General features: G+C 40.2%; 1 protein-coding gene across 1 annotated transcript in view; it reads left to right on the top strand.

Annotated features, from left to right (window-relative positions):
- The window catches only part of TARS (threonyl-tRNA synthetase), a 53,893-nt gene extending 40,553 nt beyond the window's left edge, over positions 1-13,340 (top strand). Inside the window, exons 5-18 of the mRNA XM_006896806.1 lie at positions 1,178-1,342; positions 1,608-1,672; positions 1,757-1,835; positions 2,693-2,839; positions 4,452-4,550; positions 5,589-5,755; positions 7,237-7,399; positions 7,485-7,622; positions 7,912-7,989; positions 8,185-8,285; positions 8,382-8,486; positions 10,763-10,835; positions 12,278-12,392; positions 13,192-13,340. Coding sequence (XP_006896868.1) covers positions 1,178-1,342; positions 1,608-1,672; positions 1,757-1,835; positions 2,693-2,839; positions 4,452-4,550; positions 5,589-5,755; positions 7,237-7,399; positions 7,485-7,622; positions 7,912-7,989; positions 8,185-8,285; positions 8,382-8,486; positions 10,763-10,835; positions 12,278-12,392; positions 13,192-13,340 — 1,644 coding nt within the window. The remainder of the gene's footprint in view (positions 1-1,177; positions 1,343-1,607; positions 1,673-1,756; positions 1,836-2,692; positions 2,840-4,451; positions 4,551-5,588; positions 5,756-7,236; positions 7,400-7,484; positions 7,623-7,911; positions 7,990-8,184; positions 8,286-8,381; positions 8,487-10,762; positions 10,836-12,277; positions 12,393-13,191) is intronic.
- Positions 13,341-21,592: the final 8,252 nt, after the last annotated feature.

The following is a 21,592-nucleotide window of genomic DNA, read 5'->3' on the forward strand; positions in this document are numbered from 1 at the left end:
ATTCATCTCTTATTCGGATTATTTGCGTCTTCTCTCTCTTTTCTTTTGTGAGTTTTGCTAGTGGAGTATCGATTTTGTTGACCTTTTCAAAGAATATGTTCTTTTTAAAGCTTGCTCATAAATGAGAAATGACACAAAGCTTATTGCTTCATAAGCCCTCTGCTGGCTTGTTTATTTTGACTCATGGTGGCCTTCTTGATTTACTGAGGCGGTAAATCTCAACTGGCAATTACCTTATCTTTGTCTCCTGTTATAGCTGACAGAACCGAACTGCTAACTTTTCAGTTTGCAACCCAGCACTAAGCCTACTGTGGCACCAGGGCTCCCCCACAGTCACCGAGTATTTCTACTCGCAGTACTTAAAGCATGGCAGTTTACATCTCAGATTGTTGTTACGTGCATTCAAGTCACCTGTGACTTCTAACGCCCTATGAACAGCAGCTCCTAACCCTGCCCTAACCTGTGCCATCCTCACCATTTCCATCCAACACGTCTGCACTCATTGTTGCAGTTACTGTGTCAGTCCATCTCAACCAGTGTTTCTTTCTTACGTTGACTCTCTACATTTCTAAGCATGATGTCCTTCTCCAAGGAGGACTGGCCCCTCCTTACAACATGCCCAAAGCATGTGACACAGAGTTTACCCATCCTTGTCCCCATGGAGAATAAGGCTTTAATGCTCATCATCCAGGTGAGAGAGGAAGTCAGGAGGTGGGCCTCTGGTTCCTAGATCAGTAGAGGAGTCTTAAGGGATGCTGGGAAATAAAAGAAAGCTGGGTTTCCCTTTGCCTTTATGCCTGACTACAGGGAGGTCTGGGGACCTAGTGAGTAAGGAGTTGCACTGTTAACCCGAAAGCAGGGAGTTTGAATCCACCAGCTATTGTGCGGGAGAAAGATGGGCCTTTGCCTCCAATGCAGTTTACAGCCTCTGAAAATCTGCTGAAATCTGAGTCCTTTCTGACTCCACAACAGTGAGTCTAGTGTTGTTGAAAGCTATTAGAGTTGTGGGGATGAGATTTTTAATGGGAAAGGTTTCCATGATGGTCAGTGTAGAACACTGAAAAGATAAGGGCAATTTGTAAAATTTTTACTTTAAAATTCTAACATGATATAGAAGTCCACTTTTTTACAGTAGAACCCTAGGAGCATTCTAACGAAACATCCACCCAATCTGTAGTGTGATCAGAAGTGGAATCAAAGAGGTTGTACTTTCTTCCCCTTCAGAGGCGTGTCCAGCAATGATTTTTCTTCTTTGGAGACTTTATGTAAGAAAATCATTAAAGAAAAACAAGCTTTTGAAAGATTGGAAGTCAAGAAAGAAACTTTACTGGAAATGTTTAAGGTAATTGAACCATAACTTACGTCTCCCACTTTTATTATGTCGTTCATTGTATAAACTGAACTTGTCCTGCCTAGATATCTAGTCTAAAGCTTACTTTGCTTATAAGAAAAATTTAGCTATGTTTTTAATATCTGAAGGAATGGAAAATTTATATTCATAAAATACTTTGTTAAGATGTGCTAGATGTTAGGAATTAAATTTTAGTTACATATAAGTATTAAGATGTTTTAAAAAGTTTGTATTCTTGTTGTGTATTTGTTTTTAGTACAACAAATTCAAATGCCGAATATTGAATGAAAAAGTAAATACTCCAACTACCACGGTCTATAGGTGAGAATACCAAAAGTCATTAAATGCAACTGCTTCATACCCTATTTTAAATTTTCATTAAGATTCCTCTCATTTCCTCTGTAGGTGCGGCCCTTTGATAGATCTCTGCCGAGGTCCTCATGTCAGACACACTGGCAAAATTAAGACTTTGAAAATACACAAAGTAAGTAATGTCCTTAAAGTTTCTATGTAACATTTGTCTAGCAGAGTTGACATGGTTAAGCTTCTGTTGATTTCCCAAGAAGCAGATGGTGGATTTGAACCACCTGCCTTTGGGCTACCAGTGCAACATAGTTAAGTGGTTAAATTTTCTTAGTAGCTCTCTTTTACATTTGTATGGATGCTTTTTTTTTCCTTGCCACATCTGTTTTCTGATCCAAATTACCTTCTAACAGAGGGACTGGCCAGAGCGCAGGGGGTTGGAATTTACCGGATTCACAAGTCCACAAGCTGGCTGAGATCACTGAGGCACTAAAGCTTCCCGAATCACCATAGTAATACACATCTCAGTCCTCAGTACATATTATTAGTCTATCATTTGCCAAAAATGTTCTTTTTGAAAATATTCTTACTTTTATATCTTTGCAAGTGGTCTGTGAGTTCATAAATGTTTTTCTGTGCACTTGAAATCATGAGAGTAATCGAACCATTTCCAGTTGAATGTTGTTTTTGTTTGATTGAGTTAGTTTCCATTTTTGTTTAATATTTGTGCAAGAGGTAACTTGCTGGGGTCACTGTGCCCATGGGGTGTGATTTGAAGTTCTTAAGGAGCAGGCATTTGTGAGGAAGGAAAGAGCCAGCTTGGTGTTCCAGAGTGAGCACCTCCACTATGACCAGACCCCAGGGCAATCTCAAGACGTTTTCCTAAAGGCGTCTTTTGTGTCATTTCTTTTCTTTTCCCCCTTCCAAGAATTCATAGGCATTTGGCTCATCAGGTGACTATGAGAAATGACATCTAGTTCTTAAGTGTAAAATAGAAACAAATTTAAATGTTGTCTTATGGTTTATCCTTGTTTTCAGAATTCCTCCACATACTGGGAAGGCAAAGCAGATATGGAAAGTCTCCAGAGAATTTATGGTATTTCATTCCCAGACCCTAAAATGCTCAAGGAGTGGGAGAAGTTCCAAGAGGAAGCGAAAAACCGAGATCACAGGAAAATTGGGAGGGTATGTTAAAGAACGGTGTGGAGACCTGACGGAGTTTATGTCACTTTATTTGAAAGGAAAAATGTCCCAGTGTAATGGAATAGAAACGCCTTTTGAAATGGGATAGCTTTGAAGTATTGATGGTGCTTATGACTGTAATGTACCTACTGATTGTACACATTTTCTTTCCAAACTCTGCTCAGAATGTGTTTTAATTGCTACTTTCATGGAGAACAAACACTAATGACATGCTGTTTTCTGTCCAAGCCACCCAACAGCATTTTCAGAAGGATTCTGTGGTGTCATTTGTCTCTGTTAATGTGTATAGTCCCCGCCTGTCTTCTAAATTTGAGTGTATTTTTGATAAGAACATTCATTCCTACATTCACTGTATGCCGAGAGTCCTTGGCTTTTAGATTATGAAACTTTATCAAGTGCCAGCATCTACTACCCTGTAACCTTGATTGCCTCAAATGAATTCCAACAGTAAGAAAGCAGTTTTGTGGCCCCTCCCCAAGATTTGGGGCCGTTTAAATTTGGGGGAACGGTGGCCAAGGAGAGGAGAGAGTGCTAAGAAGTCCTTCCGTTTCCTGACTAATCAGCTAAAGTCAGCCAATTTGGTCTAGTTCAATATCAATGCAATTTTATTCCTACTTCTGCTATTGAACGGACTTAATAAACATCCTCACCACCGGATCTTGAAGCTTTGAGGAATTGAAAACTCTGAGTGCTGCTCAGGTGTGGATAGTGGAAGAGAACTGAGTAGACCCCTGCTCTGTTTCACTGCTGGGGAAACTTTCCATAATCCAGGGTGAAAGTAGGTAGGAAGCATATTTGTGTTAAGTTGTAAGCCAAATGCAATTCTGTGTCATTAAATTGTCCATTTTGGCACTAATTAAAATATGGGATGTTGTTGTTAGGTGCCATCGAGTTGAGTACAACTCATAGCAACCCTGCGAACAAAAGATCTGAACTTCGTCCTCCCCTGCACCATCCTCACACTTCTTGACACACACAAAACCCGTTTGTAGTAGTCACCGTGTCAGTACAGATGGTTTGAGGGTCTTCCTCTCCTTTGCTGACCCTCCACCCTTCCCAGCATCATAGCACCTCCTAGCAATTATGTCCAGAGTATGAGAGATGAAGGCTCTTCATTCTTGTCTCCAAAGAACACTCTGGCTGCACCCTCCCCAAGACATATCTATTTGTTTTCTTGGCTGTCTATGCTTCTTCTCCAACACCACAGCTCCAAGACACCAATTCTTTTTCTGTCATCCTTATTCATTGTCTAGGTCTCAGATGCATAGCTAGTAATCGGAAAGACCATGGCCTGAATCAGACACACCTTAGTCCTCAGACTGACGTCACTTCTCCTCAATACTTTCAAAAGGTCCCTAACTTCAGATTTTCCCAGTGCAGTGTTTGTCCTTATTTCTTGACAGCTCATACCAAGGGTGTTAATTGTGGATTCAAGCAAACTGTCAACAATTTCAATCTCCTCTCTATCCATCATGGCACTGCCTGTTGTTACAGTGGTAATGACCATATTAAGAGGTCAAAAAACTTGATGTTTGTGTTGATATTATAAATATATGTAAACATCCTTTTGTTCTCTTTTTTTTTTTAAACCCAGGACCAAGAATTGTATTTCTTCCATGAACTGAGCCCTGGAAGTTGCTTTTTCCTGCCAAAGGGAGCTTACATTTATAACACACTTATTGACTTTATCAGGGTGAGCTGTTTTCATTTTTGTCATCTGTAAATTTTGTTAAGTAAGATCTAAAGGAAAGGATACTCTAACATTTGAAAAGAATTAAAATATGTCTGCCATTTCATACAATGTTTAAAAATTTTTTTTCTTCTGAAAATGTGATGTTGTTTGTCCATCTGTGAGGATATATACACTAGAGATAAACTGATAAACTTGAAATGAGACCTTTACCCATGAAGTTGCTGCTCTCTTTGACTATTAGTTATATTTTTCTGGAAAAATCAAGTCAGTCTTTACATTGTTTTATTTATTTTTTTTTAATTATTTCTGCCTTAAATTATGGAACCATCTAACCATAAGTTTCAGTATACAGAATAAGAAAGATAGTGTGTGTATTAACAACCCAGATATGACAGATACTCCCAGTGTGATATATTTGCTTCTGGATTTTATTTTAGAAATAGAGTATGGCAAAAAAAAATTTAAAAAAAAAAAGAGAGTATGGCATACAGAGTGGACATTCCCCTTTGGAAGCTTTTTCTGATGTGTTCTTCTCCTTTCCTAGACAAAAGTGTTGTTTAGAGATTGACGTGTATCCTTTGTGCCCCTGTTGTTTTTTACTGTTCCACTTAGATTGTTAGGTTTTGTGAGCTTCATATTTACATAAGTGGCATCTCATCATGTATTAGTCTGCATTCTGACTTTTTTTTTAAGATACAGACAAATATATGTTGCCATTTTCACTGTTGCATCTTATTTTGTAGCTATCACAATATTCCACTTTTTATTTATGAGCATCTGTATAATGTCTGGTTTTCATATATAATTTATGTTGCAATTAGCCTCCTTTTATAAGCATCTTATTATATACATATGCAAAATTTTCCTCTTTACCTTATACCCACAAATAGAATTTCTGAGTCCTAACATGTATATCTTAAGCTGAACTTGATTGTATTTTTGAAACTGTAGTTTAAGGGTGTTGTTTGGGTTTTTTAAAATTTTTCTCTGACCTTTGTCCCCCTTATGCATGTGCTCTATCTCTCTGATTTCTAATAGAGTGAATATAGGAAGCGAGGATTCCAGGAGGTGGTGACCCCGAACATCTACAACAGCCGACTCTGGATGACCTCGGGTCACTGGCAGCACTACAGTGAGAACATGTTCTCCTTTGAGGTGGAGAAGGAGCTGTTTGCTCTGAAGCCCATGAACTGCCCAGGACATTGGTATTCAGTGGCTTTGAGTTCCTATGAACGTTTTCTTGGGCGACAGTTAGCTCCATATTGCATTTCCTCCTTTGAGAGACTTTTTGTAAAAAATAAATTAATGTAATGAAAAACTATTTAAATGAAACACTGTTGGAATATCTTACACATCACTTGAATACCTAAAACAGTAACATTCAAGATGGTGTAAAGCTGGCAGTATACAAGAAAGAAGCAGAATATAACACAGGGAGAGTGAATCTGAGCCTTAGCAAATTTTCTCCACCAAGAGAAATAGTCACCATGTTGTTGTCATTATGTGCCATCGAGTCACTTGTGACACATAGTGACCCTGTGTACAACAGCTCTGATCTCTGCTCTATCTATCCTGAGCCTACCTTATTGTCTGTGACACATCTATCTCCATTCCCCATCACTGAATCAGTCTGTCTCATCCAGGGTCTTCCTCTCTTTTGCTATTCCTTCACTCTCCCAAGCATAATATCCCTCTCCAAGGTGGTCCCTCCTTGCAACATGGCCAGAGTATGTCAGACGAAGCTTCAGAATCCTTGCCTTCAATGGCAGACGGTTTCACCCTCTCTAGGACAAACCTGTTTGTTTTCCTAGTAGTCCATGGTATAATCAATACTCTTCTCCAGCACCACAGCTCAAAGGCATCAATCTGCCTTCTAACATCCCTAGTCATTGTCCAGCTTTTTGTTGCATAGCACATAATTAGAAGACCATGACCTGGATCAGGTGCGCCTTAGTCTCCAGACGGACATCTTTGCTCTTAAGTACTCTGGGATGTCCCTGACATAGCCTACTGCTAATGAGTTGACATGTTTGGAAAGTTTCCTCGTGAGCCGGCTCCACATTTAACCCTTGAAAGTAAAGTGAAAACAACTAACGGGCAGGTCTCATACCCAGCGCCATGTACTCTCCACACTTAGGAGTAAGGATTCAAGGATAGAAGATGTAGAAGACCAACAAGACATGAGGAACTGAGGTTGGCCACTAAGGAACAAGCTGGATTTATTCTTCATTTTCTCACATTCTTCAGTTTCTCACGCACCTTTAGACAAATGGAGAATTGGTGCACCTCTAGGAATAACAAGAAAGCACACCATACTTTAGTTGATATTGTTATAAATGGTCATTATGTAGTTAAATCTTAAAGACAGTCCTTATATTATTGTGAATATTGAGTGGAAGGAGTTTAGGCTTAAGGAAATTATTTTTTGTTGTTGTTTTCCTGATTTTTTTTTTTAGCTTTAGCTGTAGTTACTTGTGTTTTCACTTATCTATGTGGTTTTTTTCTCCCTCCATGCATGTGCTTAAATTGCTATCCGACCATTAGAACTTGAGAAGTGTTCCTTGTTAGAACAACTAGAATCATTAGCTTTCTGAGAGCTTTCTGTATAACCCATGAGCTCATTAAAGAAGCCAGTTTAATGTTGTGAAATTACATCTCCGTGGCTTTTGTCCTTCTCTTTATGCAGTCTTATGTTTGACCATCGGCCCCGGTCATGGAGAGAGCTGCCTCTGCGGGTCGCGGACTTTGGGGTGCTGCACAGGAACGAGCTGTCCGGGGCGTTCACCGGCCTCACCCGAGTGCGGAGGTTCCAGCAGGACGATGCTCACATCTTCTGCGCCATGGAGCAGGTCCGAGGCTTGCATGATAACACACCCCGAGAGTGAGGCCGCCAAGCCAAGGAAAATAACCGCTGTTTCCTCTTTTTCCTTAAAGATTGAAGAGGAAATCAAAGGTTGTTTGGATTTTCTGCGTACTGTCTATAGTGTATTTGGATTTTCTTTTAAACTGAACCTTTCTACTCGGCCCGAAAAGTTCCTTGGCGATATTGAGATATGGAATCAAGCTGAGAAAGTAAGTAGTGGCATTTTTAACCTGTTAAGCTCAAATAAGCCATTGCTCTAAAAGAGATTTGTGTGAGAGATGACATTTTTATGCAAATAATACGCATATAGTGCACGTAAGGAAGTAACCTGCAAGGAGATTGCATGGTTTGGAAAAAAAAAAGTGAAAACCCAATCCATATAATAGGGGGAAAATGATAAAGTAGAATAGTGAAGGCTTGGGGTCCTTTTAAGATTAGGGTGAAAGAAGGAATGTTGCAGATGAAGAAAAATAAAGATCGTTTTGGCTTTATCCTTAGCAACTGGAAAACAGCCTAAATGAATTTGGTGAAAAGTGGGAGTTAAACCCTGGAGATGGAGCTTTCTATGGTCCAAAGGTCAGTACCAAAGAATACCAATGGGTAGGTCTCTGGGTTGGTTGATTTTCATTTTTTTCCGTGTACAAGAGATTACTTTAAATTCAGAGGTTTTTTTAAAAAAAAGAAAGAAAAGGAAAATACATTGCTCCTTATGTGTTGAATTCCGATTAAACATAGATGGCATCCTGAAATAACCTGGACTTTGTTACTTAGATCGACATCCAGATTAAAGATGCGATTGGTCGCTACCATCAGTGTGCAACCATCCAGCTGGATTTCCAGTTACCCATCCGATTCAACCTTACCTTTGTAAGGTGGGTGTCTAGGTCTGCACTCAACAGTCTTCTCCAGGGATAGAAGGGAAATGTCTCAAAGCAAAGTAACCCCTGGGTTTTCTTCTTTTCTTATAGCCATGATGGTGATGATAAGAAAAGGCCAGTGATTGTTCATCGAGCCATATTGGGGTCTGTGGAAAGAATGATTGCTATTCTCACTGAAAACTATGGAGGCAAATGGTAATCTTGGTCATTTTTTGTTTTTGTCTGGACAGTGTGAATTCATTACAGGAAGGTCCACTCTGTTGTTTAATTATGACATTGAAAGGGAGAATAATTCTAATTGCTAACTTCTAACTATTGAACATTTTTATTGTCATGTGCTGTCAAGTGAGAACCAACTCAGCTGACCCACAGTTGAGTTTTCCATCCTTCTCCCCTGGAGCATCTGGTGGATTTTAACCACAGGTATCTGGGATTGCAGCACAGCTTCTTACTATTAGGACACCAGAGCTCACTGCTCCAGCCAGGGCAAAGGACAACCAGAGTATTCTTTGGAGGCAAAGATGACAAAGCTTCATCTCATACTGTAGGTGTGTTGTTAGGAGAGGCTATTCCATAGAGAATCATGCTTGGAAAGGTGAAAGGTCCGCAGAAGGAGGAAGACCCTCAACCAAATGGATTGACGGTGACTGCTGCAGTGGGCTCTCATATGTCTGAAATAAGAAGGATGGCACAGCGTGGGACTGGATTCAGATATGTTGTCCATAGGGTTGCTGAGACTCATATTTGCCTTGACAGCACCTAACAACAACAAAAATTAATGAAAAATGTTCACTAAAAAGTTTTGTTGTTATGCACCATTGAGTTGGAACTGACACATATGACCCTCTGGTGGGTTTTCAGAGGCAGTAAATCACAAGGGAGGAGATTGTGATTCTTCCACGGAGCAGGTGGTGGATTCAAACCTTTGACTTGGCACCTCGATTCCTTAAAATGTTAAGGGCCACCAGAGCTCGCTTCACTAATGGAACTCTAATTTTTTTTCAGCTTTAAAAAGATTTTTATTAGTAATTGTTCTCTCATAACAGGATTTAGCTGGCTGTTACATATCATCTGAGTAGGAAGAAGCGTGCTTGTTGTTTTAATTGCTTTTGAAGTTCCTTTGACTTTGCTTGGGGCATTTTCTCACTTTACCCTTCTTCACTGAGTAAACAAGAGTAGGCTTCTGGTTTCCCTTGTCAGCCTGCTGATCACATTGGGCAAGCATTTTGACATTCTTTAGAAGCTATGTATTCTCTGTACTATGAAATACCAACTCTAGATTGTTGGGTCACCTTATTTCCATTAGATTGTGTTTTTTCTGGCAAGATGTGAACACTGACTTCCGTTTTGTGTCTTCAGTGATTTTATCTGGGCCCACAGTTTGTAAAAACCGTTACACACAATGCAAGGTTTGGCACTCATTTTGTAAATTGCCGTATTATTTGTGCCAAACTTTTCTAACACATCAACTGGTTTCTCTTATCCTCTGTAGTCCTTTGTTTCTGTTTTGGCCAGTGCAAAGTTTTGGGGCAGAGTTGGTTTGGGTTTTTTTTAATAGTTGTCAGTGAAGTAAGTTCATTTTCCTCAATTATTGTTGTTAGGCCATTGAGTCTGATCCTTCAGTGAGGTTTAAGAGACTAATCACATGGGAAGGGATTATCCGTATTTATCCCTCAGAGCTGCTGGTGGATTTGAACTGCATGTCTTTGAGTCAGCAGTGAAACTCCTTATCCACTATGTTACCAGAGCTCCCTTCTCTTCAATTATGTTTTATGAAATCAAATCACATCTACCTGGCAACTAGAGAAAATGGCCTTTTTGACTAATTGTGCTACCAAACCTGTGACAAAATGGAGAAAACCTTTGGCACCTATTTTGGCCTTTTCCCTGATACAAAATAGGAAAACAGGAGAGATGTTGGCCTTCTGCCTTCCCCGTTGATGGTTGACACAGCGCACATGAAGTGCTCTCTGTAACAGGTGAATTGCACCTGGGAGCCTCTTTTGTAACTGGGAAAGCCCACTTGTTTCTAAATATCATCACCAGTTTTTATCAGGTACAGTTTGCTGAATCCTGAACATTGTCTCTTGGTATAATCCCCTGAAGACACGCTCTCTGTCCTCTGTGAAGAATAAATATAAAGTAGTGCTTGACTGACTACTAATCACTATGCGGTTATTTAACACTTTTCTAACCCCTCCCAAAGTGAGGCGGTCTGATACCTGTGAGGCATAAACTTCATCTTTAGTTTGAGTTGCCATCTGCTTGTAAGACACATCATCGTTTAAGTCTTTTGTTATTTAGGATCCTTCTCCACCCCAGGCTTTGGATATTAGAATTCAAAGCCAAGTTCTGAAGTCTGTTTCTTAAACTAACATTTTCCTATTTCAAGGAAAGATATTGAAGAGTAGACTAAGAAATGTGCCTTCTCTGCCCAAATCCACGTTAAGTGCTTTCTTTCTTTTCTAAAGGCCCTTCTGGCTGTCTCCTCGCCAGGTAATGGTAGTGCCTGTGGGACCCACATGTGATGAATACGCTCAGAAGGTAAGGCTTCAGCTCTGGCATTCCCATCAATCTATCCCTTGTTTGCTTTCCAAGGTGTGTAAGCCATCCGTTCTTGGCAAATCAAGCTGCTTCCAATAGGGCTTTCAGTGTTGCTGATTAGGACTTCTAGAAAACCCTGCTCTTCTCTGTAGTGATCCGAGTGACGTTGTGATCGTGATTCTCCCAAACAGGAGCTTTATCACTTCACTGTCTATGAGCAGGCATGGAATCACTGTTGGTGCCTGAGTTAGACCTTCTGGTGCTGTCCCCTGAGCAGAGATGAGGAAGCATTTTTTTGTTTGTTTTTTAATGTTCTTTATTCTTTAAACTGATTTCAAGAGAAAAATGCACAGAAATTGCAGAGTACCCATGGTCCACCTTCTCTCTCCAATACAGTTTTCCCTGTTGGTGACCTGTTACATCAGTCAGCATGGTACCTTTGTTAGAAATGAGGAGTCAATATTGATAATACATTATTGTTAACTAAACAGTGTAGAAAATCAAACCCACTGCCTTTGACTCACTTCAGACTCATGGTGACACACTCCATTGCGTTCCAAAGCTGTACATTTTTATGGGAGGGAGAAGACTGCCCATCTTTCTCCTGTGGAACTACTGGATTCAAACTACTGACTTTTTGGGATTCCCCTGCCCCAAAACAGTTATCTCTTGAGCAAAAGAAGTTCTTTTAATTTTTAAATCTTAGAACTATGTCATAAATTTATAATAGAAGCTTGAATATATACTGCTAGCATTTTTTTAATGCTTACATGATTCTCTAAATCCTCTATTACTATGAAGCCATCTAATATAAGAATAGAGGTCTAATTTTAGACTGAAGACATCTGTGCCTCTTTTATTTTTTAATGTTAATGAAAGTTTACAGAGACTTTGGATTTTCATTCATTCATTGTACTTTTCTCCCTGCCCATCCCCATCCTCCCCAATTCGCTCTTCTCTTTGAAAAGTAAAAGAAAAATTCTTTCATTTTTATACAATCCCTCCCCCCAAGTCCACTCCACTCTGCAGCCTTCACTCTGGACTCCTGTCATGACAATAATACCTAAACACATATCCCTTTTAAACAGTTCTCTCCCTCATCTGTTTTAATGCAGTATACATTATTTATCCCCTTTTGCTCAGTCTCCCCTCAAACCCTATGTTAGTCCCGTTTTACAACAGTGGCACTATGCAGTATTTGTCCTGTTGTGACTAAGATATTTCACTCCGCATAATGTCCTCCAGGGTCACACATTTTGTGTAATATTGCATGATTTCCTTGTTTCTCAGTGCAGCGTAGTATTCCATTGTATGAATGAATATACTACAGCGTTTCTATCCATTCGTTTGTTGATGGGCACTTGAGTTGTTTCAAACACTTTGCTATTGTGAACCAAGCCGCAGTAAACATGGGTGTGCAATCTGTGTCTCTTTCATGACAGGTACGGCAACAATTCCATGATGCCAAGTTCATGGCAGATATTGACCTGGATCCAGGCTGTACTTTGAATAAGAAGATCAGAAACGCACAGTTGGCACAGTACAACTTCATTCTGGGTATGAATGAAACTTCTCTGAATGTAAAATCTATTGCCATCGAGTTCATAGTGGAACCTCTAGTAGCCAGTTTTCAGAGGCTGTAAGTCACAGGGGTTCAGATCTGTTGTTCATAGAGTCGCTATGAGTCATACTCGACTCGAAGATACCTAACAAGGCAAGAAGTCACATAGGAGATTTCCCGTCTTTCTCCCAAGTTGGTAGGTTTAAATTGCCAGAGAGGCACAGCTTTTGGGTTAGCAAACTTCCTAAATCCCTACAGACTTCCCAGAATTTCCCAAACATTAAGGCTCAGCTTAGGAAGACCTCCTAAAATCTCATGATCAGGCCTCACTATTTTTCCATTCCTAAAACTATTTCATTTCTTCAACTAATGAAAAAGGAGAACATTTGGCATTATTCAGGAAGTTTTTATTAAGTTAGCTGCATTGTTCTTGTTGTTGACTGCTGTCTAGTTGAGCACGAGTCATAGCGACCCTGTGAACAAAATACCTGAAGCCTTTCTGTAACTGTTGTCATTTCTCAAAGTTCACAGAGTTTCCAGAACAGGTTGGTTAGGAAGTGGATGCCACTCCTGCAGTACTTCAAAACAAACAGCCCTTTGAGAGCAACATTGCAAAGCGGCTTAGATTTTCAAGAAACAAATAGATCCTTAAGTCGGCCACCAGCTAATTTTTATGAGTCTTTCAGATGGCTCTCGGGGGCCTAAGATTTTTCTGTATGGGCTCAGATGTTGAATCAGAATCGTTCTGTGTCTCCGGATTCAGTCTCACAGAGCTTTGTGTCATTGACATTTTAGTTGTTGGTGAAAAAGAGAAGGCGAGCGGCACCGTGAACATCCGCACCCGAGTTAACAAGGTCCATGGAGAGCGCAGCGTTTCTGAAACCATCGAGCGTCTGCAGCAGCTCAAGCAGGCACACAGCAAACAGGCAGAGGAGGAGTTCTAAGAAGAGCTTTCCCCCAGATGCAGGAGCCAGCGGTGCGAGGAGCAGGCAGTGGGCAGCAGCATTTCCCTAAAGTCTGTTTTCATCCAAGAGAACGTCCATTCCTGCTGAACTGGGAGTTCTTTGACAGCATCTATGTCGGTAACTGTGGGACAGAAGCCTTATCACAGGGGTTTTGGACGATGTGCTTTTAAGGAGTTAATCAAATCAGACTCATTAAGATGATTTTATTGGCTAAGTGTCTGATCACTGGAAACAAAACATGGGAAATGCTTTGGTGTTATGTGGAAAAACCTCATGTAGATTTCATGCAGTTGAAAACGAGATTTTTCCCATTTAAGACAACAGATAATCATTGGGTTATGACAAAATAAAAAACTTTTATTCATACAAGTTTCAAGACTGTTCTGTTCTTCACATACATACATAGCCAGAAACAAATACGCGGGTCAGTATTTCTCTTTCTGATGTTTTACAGCAAGTGTGCGGCAGAATGATAGAGGCAGGAAATCTATAGTGTATGCTGTCCTCGAGGATGCCAACTTCTTGGTCATAGGGTGCAAGTCTTTCTGCAGTGTTAATTTTACTTCATTTTGCGGGGGTGGGGGGTTTAGTAGAAACTTTCTGTTCTAAACAATCCTAGAACTATTTGAGAATAGATTGCACAGATTTTTTTTAAGTGTGATCCTTCAAAGAAATAATGTTTATGATGAACAGCCTTGAGTCCTAGAATACTCAGATTCCCTCTTCCATAAAGAGGATTTTCAAATTTTCTACCAGTGTGTGGCAGCTGGGAATACGCTATAGAATAAGCAAAGATGGTAAAGTTTTGTCTTTCTTATTTTGGACATCTAGCCCTGAGAGGCTTGGAAAGATGGGGTTCAGCAGAGGAGAGGAAGATCTGCAGTTAGATGGATTGACAAGGTGACGTCAGCAATGGCCCAGAAATGGGAGGATGGCACAGGGTGGGACATGGTTCAGGTCGACTGTTCATAGGGTCGCTATGAGTCATACTTGATGGCAACTAACAATAACAATCTGAGTATACATTAATGCCTTTCTAAGAATTCTTTTTTAAATCCGCATCTGTACCAGTTTCCCAATAACTTCAAATAGCTTATTTGCAAAGGTCACTTGAGAGGAAGCTAATTTGCATAGATCAATCCTCACTTTAATAAAAGAGATAAGATCTTTAATCATAGGGAGTATTTTTAAAACCTCATAATTAAGCTTTGCTGATAAATGTCTCAACTTTCGCTTTTGATAGATTCATAATTAATGTTTACATGTATTTTGAAGGAAACTAATATTTAAACAGAATTTTGCATTCTCAATAACAACACAGTTTTCTGATTTAAAACACTTTGATTCCCCCGCCCCACTTTGAAATCTCTGGCATGTTAATTAAGGTTTTCTTCAGTTTTAAAAATGTCTTATTACAGAATGATCATTTTAAATTATTTCCATAATATATAGTCCAAAGACCAGCTCTGGTTCAGCTAGACATCATTTTGGCATCTTTGGTTCACTTAACAAAAAATGTGGCTTGTGTGGTCTATTAATGGTTTCTATCGAAAGAATCAGAGAAGTTTAAGAAATCTGTCTCAAGACACAAAGGTATAATAAACACACTGTTTGGCAGGTTTGAGGATTGAAGAATCCTCTTTTTTTAATGACCTCCTACTTTGATTTTGGAGGCAGGGATTCTTAAGCTTCATCTGACATACTTTGGACATGTTGCACGGAGGGACCAGTCCTTGGAGAGGAGTGTCATGCTTGGGAGAGTGGAGGGACAGTGCAGGAGAGGAAGACCCTCGATGAGATAGATTGATTCAGTGACTGGGTTAATGGGGGTAGGTGTGTCAGAGACACTAAGATTGGCACAGGATAGAGCAGGGTTTAAGGCTCTTGTACATAAGGATGCTATGGGTCGCAGGCAGCGACTTGACAGCGCATGACAGTACCTTGATTTAGTCCTCACTTCGCTGGAAGCATTGTGACCCCACGCTAAGAGCTCCAATAGCCTTTGGCATTTCCATCAAACCTCTGCAACTCTTTGGTTTTTCTTTCTTCAGTAGCTGCCCTATTTATGATTGTGTTAGTCTCTTCTCCCACCCCCCTGCACCCCCGCCCACCAGTGTATGTTGTTGAAGAAAGGAGAACTCAGATGCTAAGCCTTTATTGAAAATCTAATGAGTTGTCTTATATTGGTAATCAAATAACCCTTGGGACACTGGAGAGGAGGTGAAACACAGGCATTGCCATGTTACAAATGCTATAAAGGAGTTCTGTAAGCTTGGTACTAAGTTGGAGAAAGGTAAAATGCAAACCAAGTCATGAAAGTTGTAACCAAGGTAGGAGTCGGGATAGAATTTCAAGTGCCAAGGTTAAGGTTTGTCAGGAGTGTTGGGCAGTATGAGGTAAGCAACCTAGAATGTCGGTCTGCATTTAGAATTGAGCCCTCTGACCACCTGACTCTTCTTGCTTCATTTCCTCAGCCGTGCAGCCCTGAGCACCTGCATGTCACTGTCTTTTGGTCCCCGTGTTGTGGTAACGAGCATTCAAACTAATGTACCATTTTCAGTTGAAATTGTGTCAGGTGTAATTGAATTGCCCTAGAAGAAGCATTTCAGAGACGGATGACCCAAGATAGTGCCAATTTCAGATATGTTCTTCAAAGGATAACTGTAAGTTTTAGGCAACTTGATGGCACCAAGCAACAACAGCAGAATGGCATTAAAATGCTGATTTTAATTCTGTATATGTAGGCTGAATCCAAAGAGGTTATATTTAACATTTCAGGTAATACTTTTAAAATGTTTCCATAATACACAGTCCAAAGACTAATTCTGGTTAAGCCAGATTTCGTGTTGGTACCTATTGTACATTAACAGTAACAAGCGGCTGATGTGGTCTGTCAGTCACACTTTTGGGAAGTTTCCATGGCTTAGACCGCAGAGAGTTGAACTTCTTACCCAGAGGCTGTACATTTCCAGCAGTTCTAATCCACTGATTGCTCCATGGGAGAGAAATGAGCCGTCTCCCTCCATTAACAATCAGTGGCTTTGGAGACCCCCCTGAAGGTCACTATGAGTTGGAACCAACTTGCTGGCAATGAGTTTAGAGGTGTTTTTAATATATGACTTGAATACCTCGGTTTTATGTCTCCTATCATAGCAATTAAAACTGCCAGACAATCCGCTGGTTTCTTCCAGCACAAGTCCTTCCTAGACTCGTCCAGCTGCCTGTGCGTCTCTGGCTCACAGCTCTCAGGGCCTGCAGCTAGGCACCGTCCTGTCAGCCTTCACTGCCCTCCTGAGTTGATTCTCTTGCCTGTATCTCAGGTTTTCCTTTCTCTATTCAGTTACTGACGGTGGCTTACTGGATCCTCCGGTAGCTTCCCCAAACAGGGTTCATAAGGAAACTTTTTTTGAGACATATCTGAATATGCCAAGTGTAAAATTGTTGGTTGGGAAAGTTTGGAAGACATCATTCCCACTGTCTCCCTTCTTGTGTTTCTGTAAGGATTTCATTCCTGCTCCCCTTCTGTGTAAGTAACCTGTTTTTCTCGGAAAGACTTGGATCTCTCTTCTTTGTGCTGCTGTGACATTTCAGGATGACTGGCTAGGTTTTCTGCCTTTCTTTAGAGTGAACATTCAATGTCAGCATTGTCAAGAAGTACATCTTTAAAAAAAATCTTTCATTTCTGAGGAATGATTTTCTTTTTTTTTTTTTTTTTTAAGTCTTTAATGGTTTCCTCCTTCACCTGCTTCTGTTGTTAATGGAGCATCTATTATTCTGGTGCCCTACTTTTCTAGATCTCCTTAACTGTATCTTGTCACTTTCTGTGTTATGTTTTGTAAAAAATGTCAGTTGCTGGGGCTTCCTCCTACCCCTATTTTAGAGAAAGCTATCCTGTTATATTATTAATCCTAGTACTAAAATTACCATGCTCTTAGTCCTTGGATTCTGATTTTTTTTTCCACCTTATTATTGTTAATGGTATTAATTGTGATTGCCTTAAGGTTTTATTCAGTCCACTGCATTACCTCTAGTTCTTATAACTGGTTTTATTCTGTCCACTGCATTACTTCTAGCTCTTATAATTGTGTTATGTTGTGGTTTGCTTTTCATAGTGCAACTTGCCTAATTTTGGGGAAACTTGTTTCATTAATTGAAACAAAAAAATTTGTGTGAGTGTATGTGTGTTTGTGAGAGAGAGAGAGAGAGAGAAGAGGTGGGTTGTAGTCTGGAGAACTTTACTAAAACTGAACTGATAGCTTTTTCATTCTGTTCTCACATGAATGAAGCTTCTGTTATTTAGATAGGGAGTCCTGGACTGTTCACCAAAAGTCCTGTAAGTGAATAGTCCAGTAGTTCAAACCTATCCAGGGTCACTTCAGCAGGAAGGCCTGGTGGTCTGCTTCTAAAAAATCACAGCCTTGGTAACTACTGAGCAACGTAGCTCTGTGTAGGTCATAGCAACTCCCAAGAACTAATTAATCAAATAGTCTACTTTCTGAGAGTTTTCATTAACTTTTATCAGTGACTTCCACTGTCTCTTTTCATTTTTTAGAGGTTTTTTTCCTTGTACTTAAGCCATTTCTTCTGTTGTTGCTTTTATGTGCCTGCGACTCATAGCAACCCTATGTACTTTAGTTCTGAACCTTGTCCTATGCTGAATCAATCTCATTATCTCCAACGGATCTGATCCCGTTTATCCAGTCACTGAATCAATCCATCTGATGCAGGGTCTCCATCTCCTGCTCTGTCCTTCCACCCTTCCTTCTCAAGCATGATGACCTTCTCCAAGGACTGGTCCCTCCTGGCCACATGCCCAAAGTATATGAGATAGAGCTTCAAATTCCTAGACTCTTGAGAGCAGCTTGGTTTCAACTTCCCTTCAGCACAGACTTGTTCTCCTAACAGTCCATGGTATGTTCAGCACTTCTCCAGCACCACAACTCACTCAAAGGCATTGGTCCTTCTTCTGTCATCTAAAGTTATTGTTCATCTCTGATGCATTGCAAAGACCATGGCCTGTACTTTAATCTCTAGACTGACATCAGTACTCTAAAGAAGTATTGGTAGACTTTTCCAATGCAATTCATCTTTTTATTTCCTAACTATTGGAGCCAAGAGTGTTGATTGTGGAACCAAGCAAGCTGAAATTATTAACAATCTCAGTCTCTTCTCCATCTGTCATAAAGCTGTCAATTGGCCCAGGGGTGAGAATCTTTATCTTTTTGATGTTGAACTTCAATCCATATTGAAGACTGCAGTCCTTGACCTTCTTCAACAAACGCCTTGTGTCCTCAGTTTTGGCCAGCAAGGTGCATCATCTGCTAGCATTCTGTAAAAGTCCTTGAGTTTCCTTCCTTTTTTTATTATTATTAATTTTAATAGACATTTACAGAGGTTTTGGATTTCCATTCATTCATTGCCACACTTTTCTTGAATTTCTTTAAGAATTCTCTTCTAATCTGCCTGTGAGCCAAACCTAGTGACTTTGATGATGTTTGAGGAAAGAGAAAACTTGGGGTGGGATCTCTTAGCATTTACTTTCACTGTTTCCAGGACAGCACCTCTTCCTGATGCTCCTCATAACCTGGCATTTTTCTTGTTCTCCAAAGTACAAGCCCAGTATTCTCCCTGGAGAGACTTGGCAGGGCATAAGATGATGACTGTTTGTTTATGCAGATTTTTCAAACAATGACCTTGTATTTAGCTCCTTTTCTTCCTTTGCTTTTAATTCCTAAATCTTTTTGGATTCTCAGTGTTGGTGACTCCTGCTCTTTGCAATCATTTTAAAATGGACTTTTCTCTCTGAGGAGTCACTTGTCAGTGATTTGTCTTGAGAAGTTGTAGTTTAGGCTGACATGTCCCCTGGTGTGTTGGGTTGTTCATTGTCTGTCTTGTTCCTGCCGTCAGATTGTGTTGAGGAATGCAAAGTGTCCTCTTCTTTTTTTATTTTTTTATCATACATTTTATTAATTTTAATGAAAATTTACAGAGACTTGACTTTGGATTTCCATTCATTCATTCATTCATTGTTGCACTTTTCTCCCTGCCCACCTCTCCTCTTCTCTTTGAAAAGTAAAAGAAAAATTCTTTCGTTGTTTTAATATCCCTCCCCCCAGCTCTATTCCAATTTGCAGCCTTCTTTCTGGACTCCTGTCATGACAATAACACCCAAACACATATCCCCTTTAAATAGTTCTCTCTCTCATCTGTTTCAATGCAGTATGCATCATTTATCCCACCACTCTAGTCTCCCCACAACCCTGAGGTCAGTCCTGTTTTACAACAGTGGCACGATGCAGTATTTATCCTTTTGTGACTAAGATATTTCACTCAGCATAATGTCTTCCAGGGTCACCCATCTTTAATAATATTTCATGAGTTCCTTGTTTTTTAATGCAGCATAGTATTCCATTGTGTGAATATACCACAGCTTCTCTATCCATTCGTTTGCTGATAGGCACTTGAGTTGTTTCAAACACTTTGCTATTGTGAACAAAGCTGCGATAAACATGGGTGTGCATATATCTGCTTGGATGTCAGTTATGGTCTCTTTGGGTTATATTCCCAGTAGTGGAATTGCTGGGTCAAATGTTATCTCTATTTGCAACTTTCTGAGAAAGCACCACACCAGCTTCCACAGTGGTTCCACCATTTTACACTTCCACCAACAGTGAATAAGCTCTTCTGAAGACTGTTTCTGGGATTTGTTTGCATCTGGGACCGTGTAATCGATCTGACCATGAGAACAGAAGCCCCTGAGTAGAGCTTTTATCAGTTTTCCCTTCTTGCCATTTTTCTTTTTTTTCCTCCTATTATTCTGGGTGGCACTTAGCAGTCACCTTGCAACTAAGAGGTGACCTTGAATGTGAAAACCATACATTAATACAAAGAATGATATCAGGAGCTGGGATCCTTGGTGATGTGTGGACCCGCCGACCCCACCTGGACTGCCCAACCCTGGTTTCTTGTGTGGTAGCTAAATCCTGATAAGTTCCTATGGTCGTGTTCATGGTACATGGCGATAAAGAAATCTCTAGACCTTACTTGTCATTTCATCTCTAAAGATGGAGATTTGGGCTTACTTTCTGTTCTTACTTTAGGGTCATTTATGTACTAACAGACCTGCATGTCTTTCTCGGTCACCTCTGTCTGCTTTTGGATCTCACAGAAGTCTATTCTCAGACTTACTTACATGACTTCTCCCACCGAGGCCCTTGCTGGTCCTACTGTCCTCTGCTTCCCATCCCACGAAGCCTTGACTTCCATGACCAATCATTTTAATTCTTTGTATTCCATGTACCCTTGTTCTGCTTGACTCAGTGGCCAGTAAGTCAGCTTTTATCCAGTCTTACAGCCAAGCAACCAAACACTGTTAGGAAAAAAATATAAAATGTATTAATTAGTGCTAGTTTCAATTCATGATCTCTGACTTCAGCTGCACAATAATTCAGCTGCATGCAGCTAACTGATCCAGTTACCCAGTAAAAAACTTCTTGACTTTCTTTAGATCTACTCAGCACCTATGATTACTAATTCAGTAGACTGGCTCAGTAGTTGTTGTTAGGTATCCTTGAGTTGAGTACAACTCATGACATCCCTATGAACAAAAGATCTGAACTCTGTTCTATCCGTCCTCACACTTCCTGACACACAAGTCCCCATTGCAACAGCCACCGTGCCAATCCACCTGGTTTAGGATCTTCCTCTCCTTCACCGACCCTCCATCCTTCCCAGCATCATGTCCCTCTCCAGCTCAGTAAACTAACTAGTTAATAGACTACTAGTTTCCCTTCTACTTCATCAAGTTTATGAATTTCTACCTACACTGGTGCTTCCTGCCTTCCCTCTTGTGGTGTCAAGGGTTTATTGTTTAAAATGGCTTTGTGAACCATTGACTTTGACTTTGACTTTGCCAAGTACATGGACAGGAATACGTGAATAGCTTATCCACAAGAGGATTGGCTAGTCTTGCCATTAAATATGTGTTCCATTCCTGTGGATGAAACCTTGCTGGGAAATAAGGTTTTTCCTTTGTCATGTTAATAAGAGCATAGCAAAATGCAATGACTCCTGGACCTAATCACTTCTAGGTTAGAAAAAGACAAGGATAGACACTAGACATACATTAATGAAGAGAGTCGCCAAAGAGCACCAAGGCTCACTGGTAGACATCAGGAACTGAGAGGGTAACAGAGGGAACAGGCATGCTGACGCTTTGATTGAGACTTAAG

This window comes from Elephantulus edwardii, unplaced genomic scaffold (genome assembly GCF_000299155.1).
Source record: "Elephantulus edwardii isolate Elephantulus edwardi_28Jun2011 unplaced genomic scaffold, EleEdw1.0 scaffold00191, whole genome shotgun sequence".
Classification (NCBI taxonomy): Eukaryota; Metazoa; Chordata; class Mammalia; order Macroscelidea; family Macroscelididae; genus Elephantulus; species Elephantulus edwardii.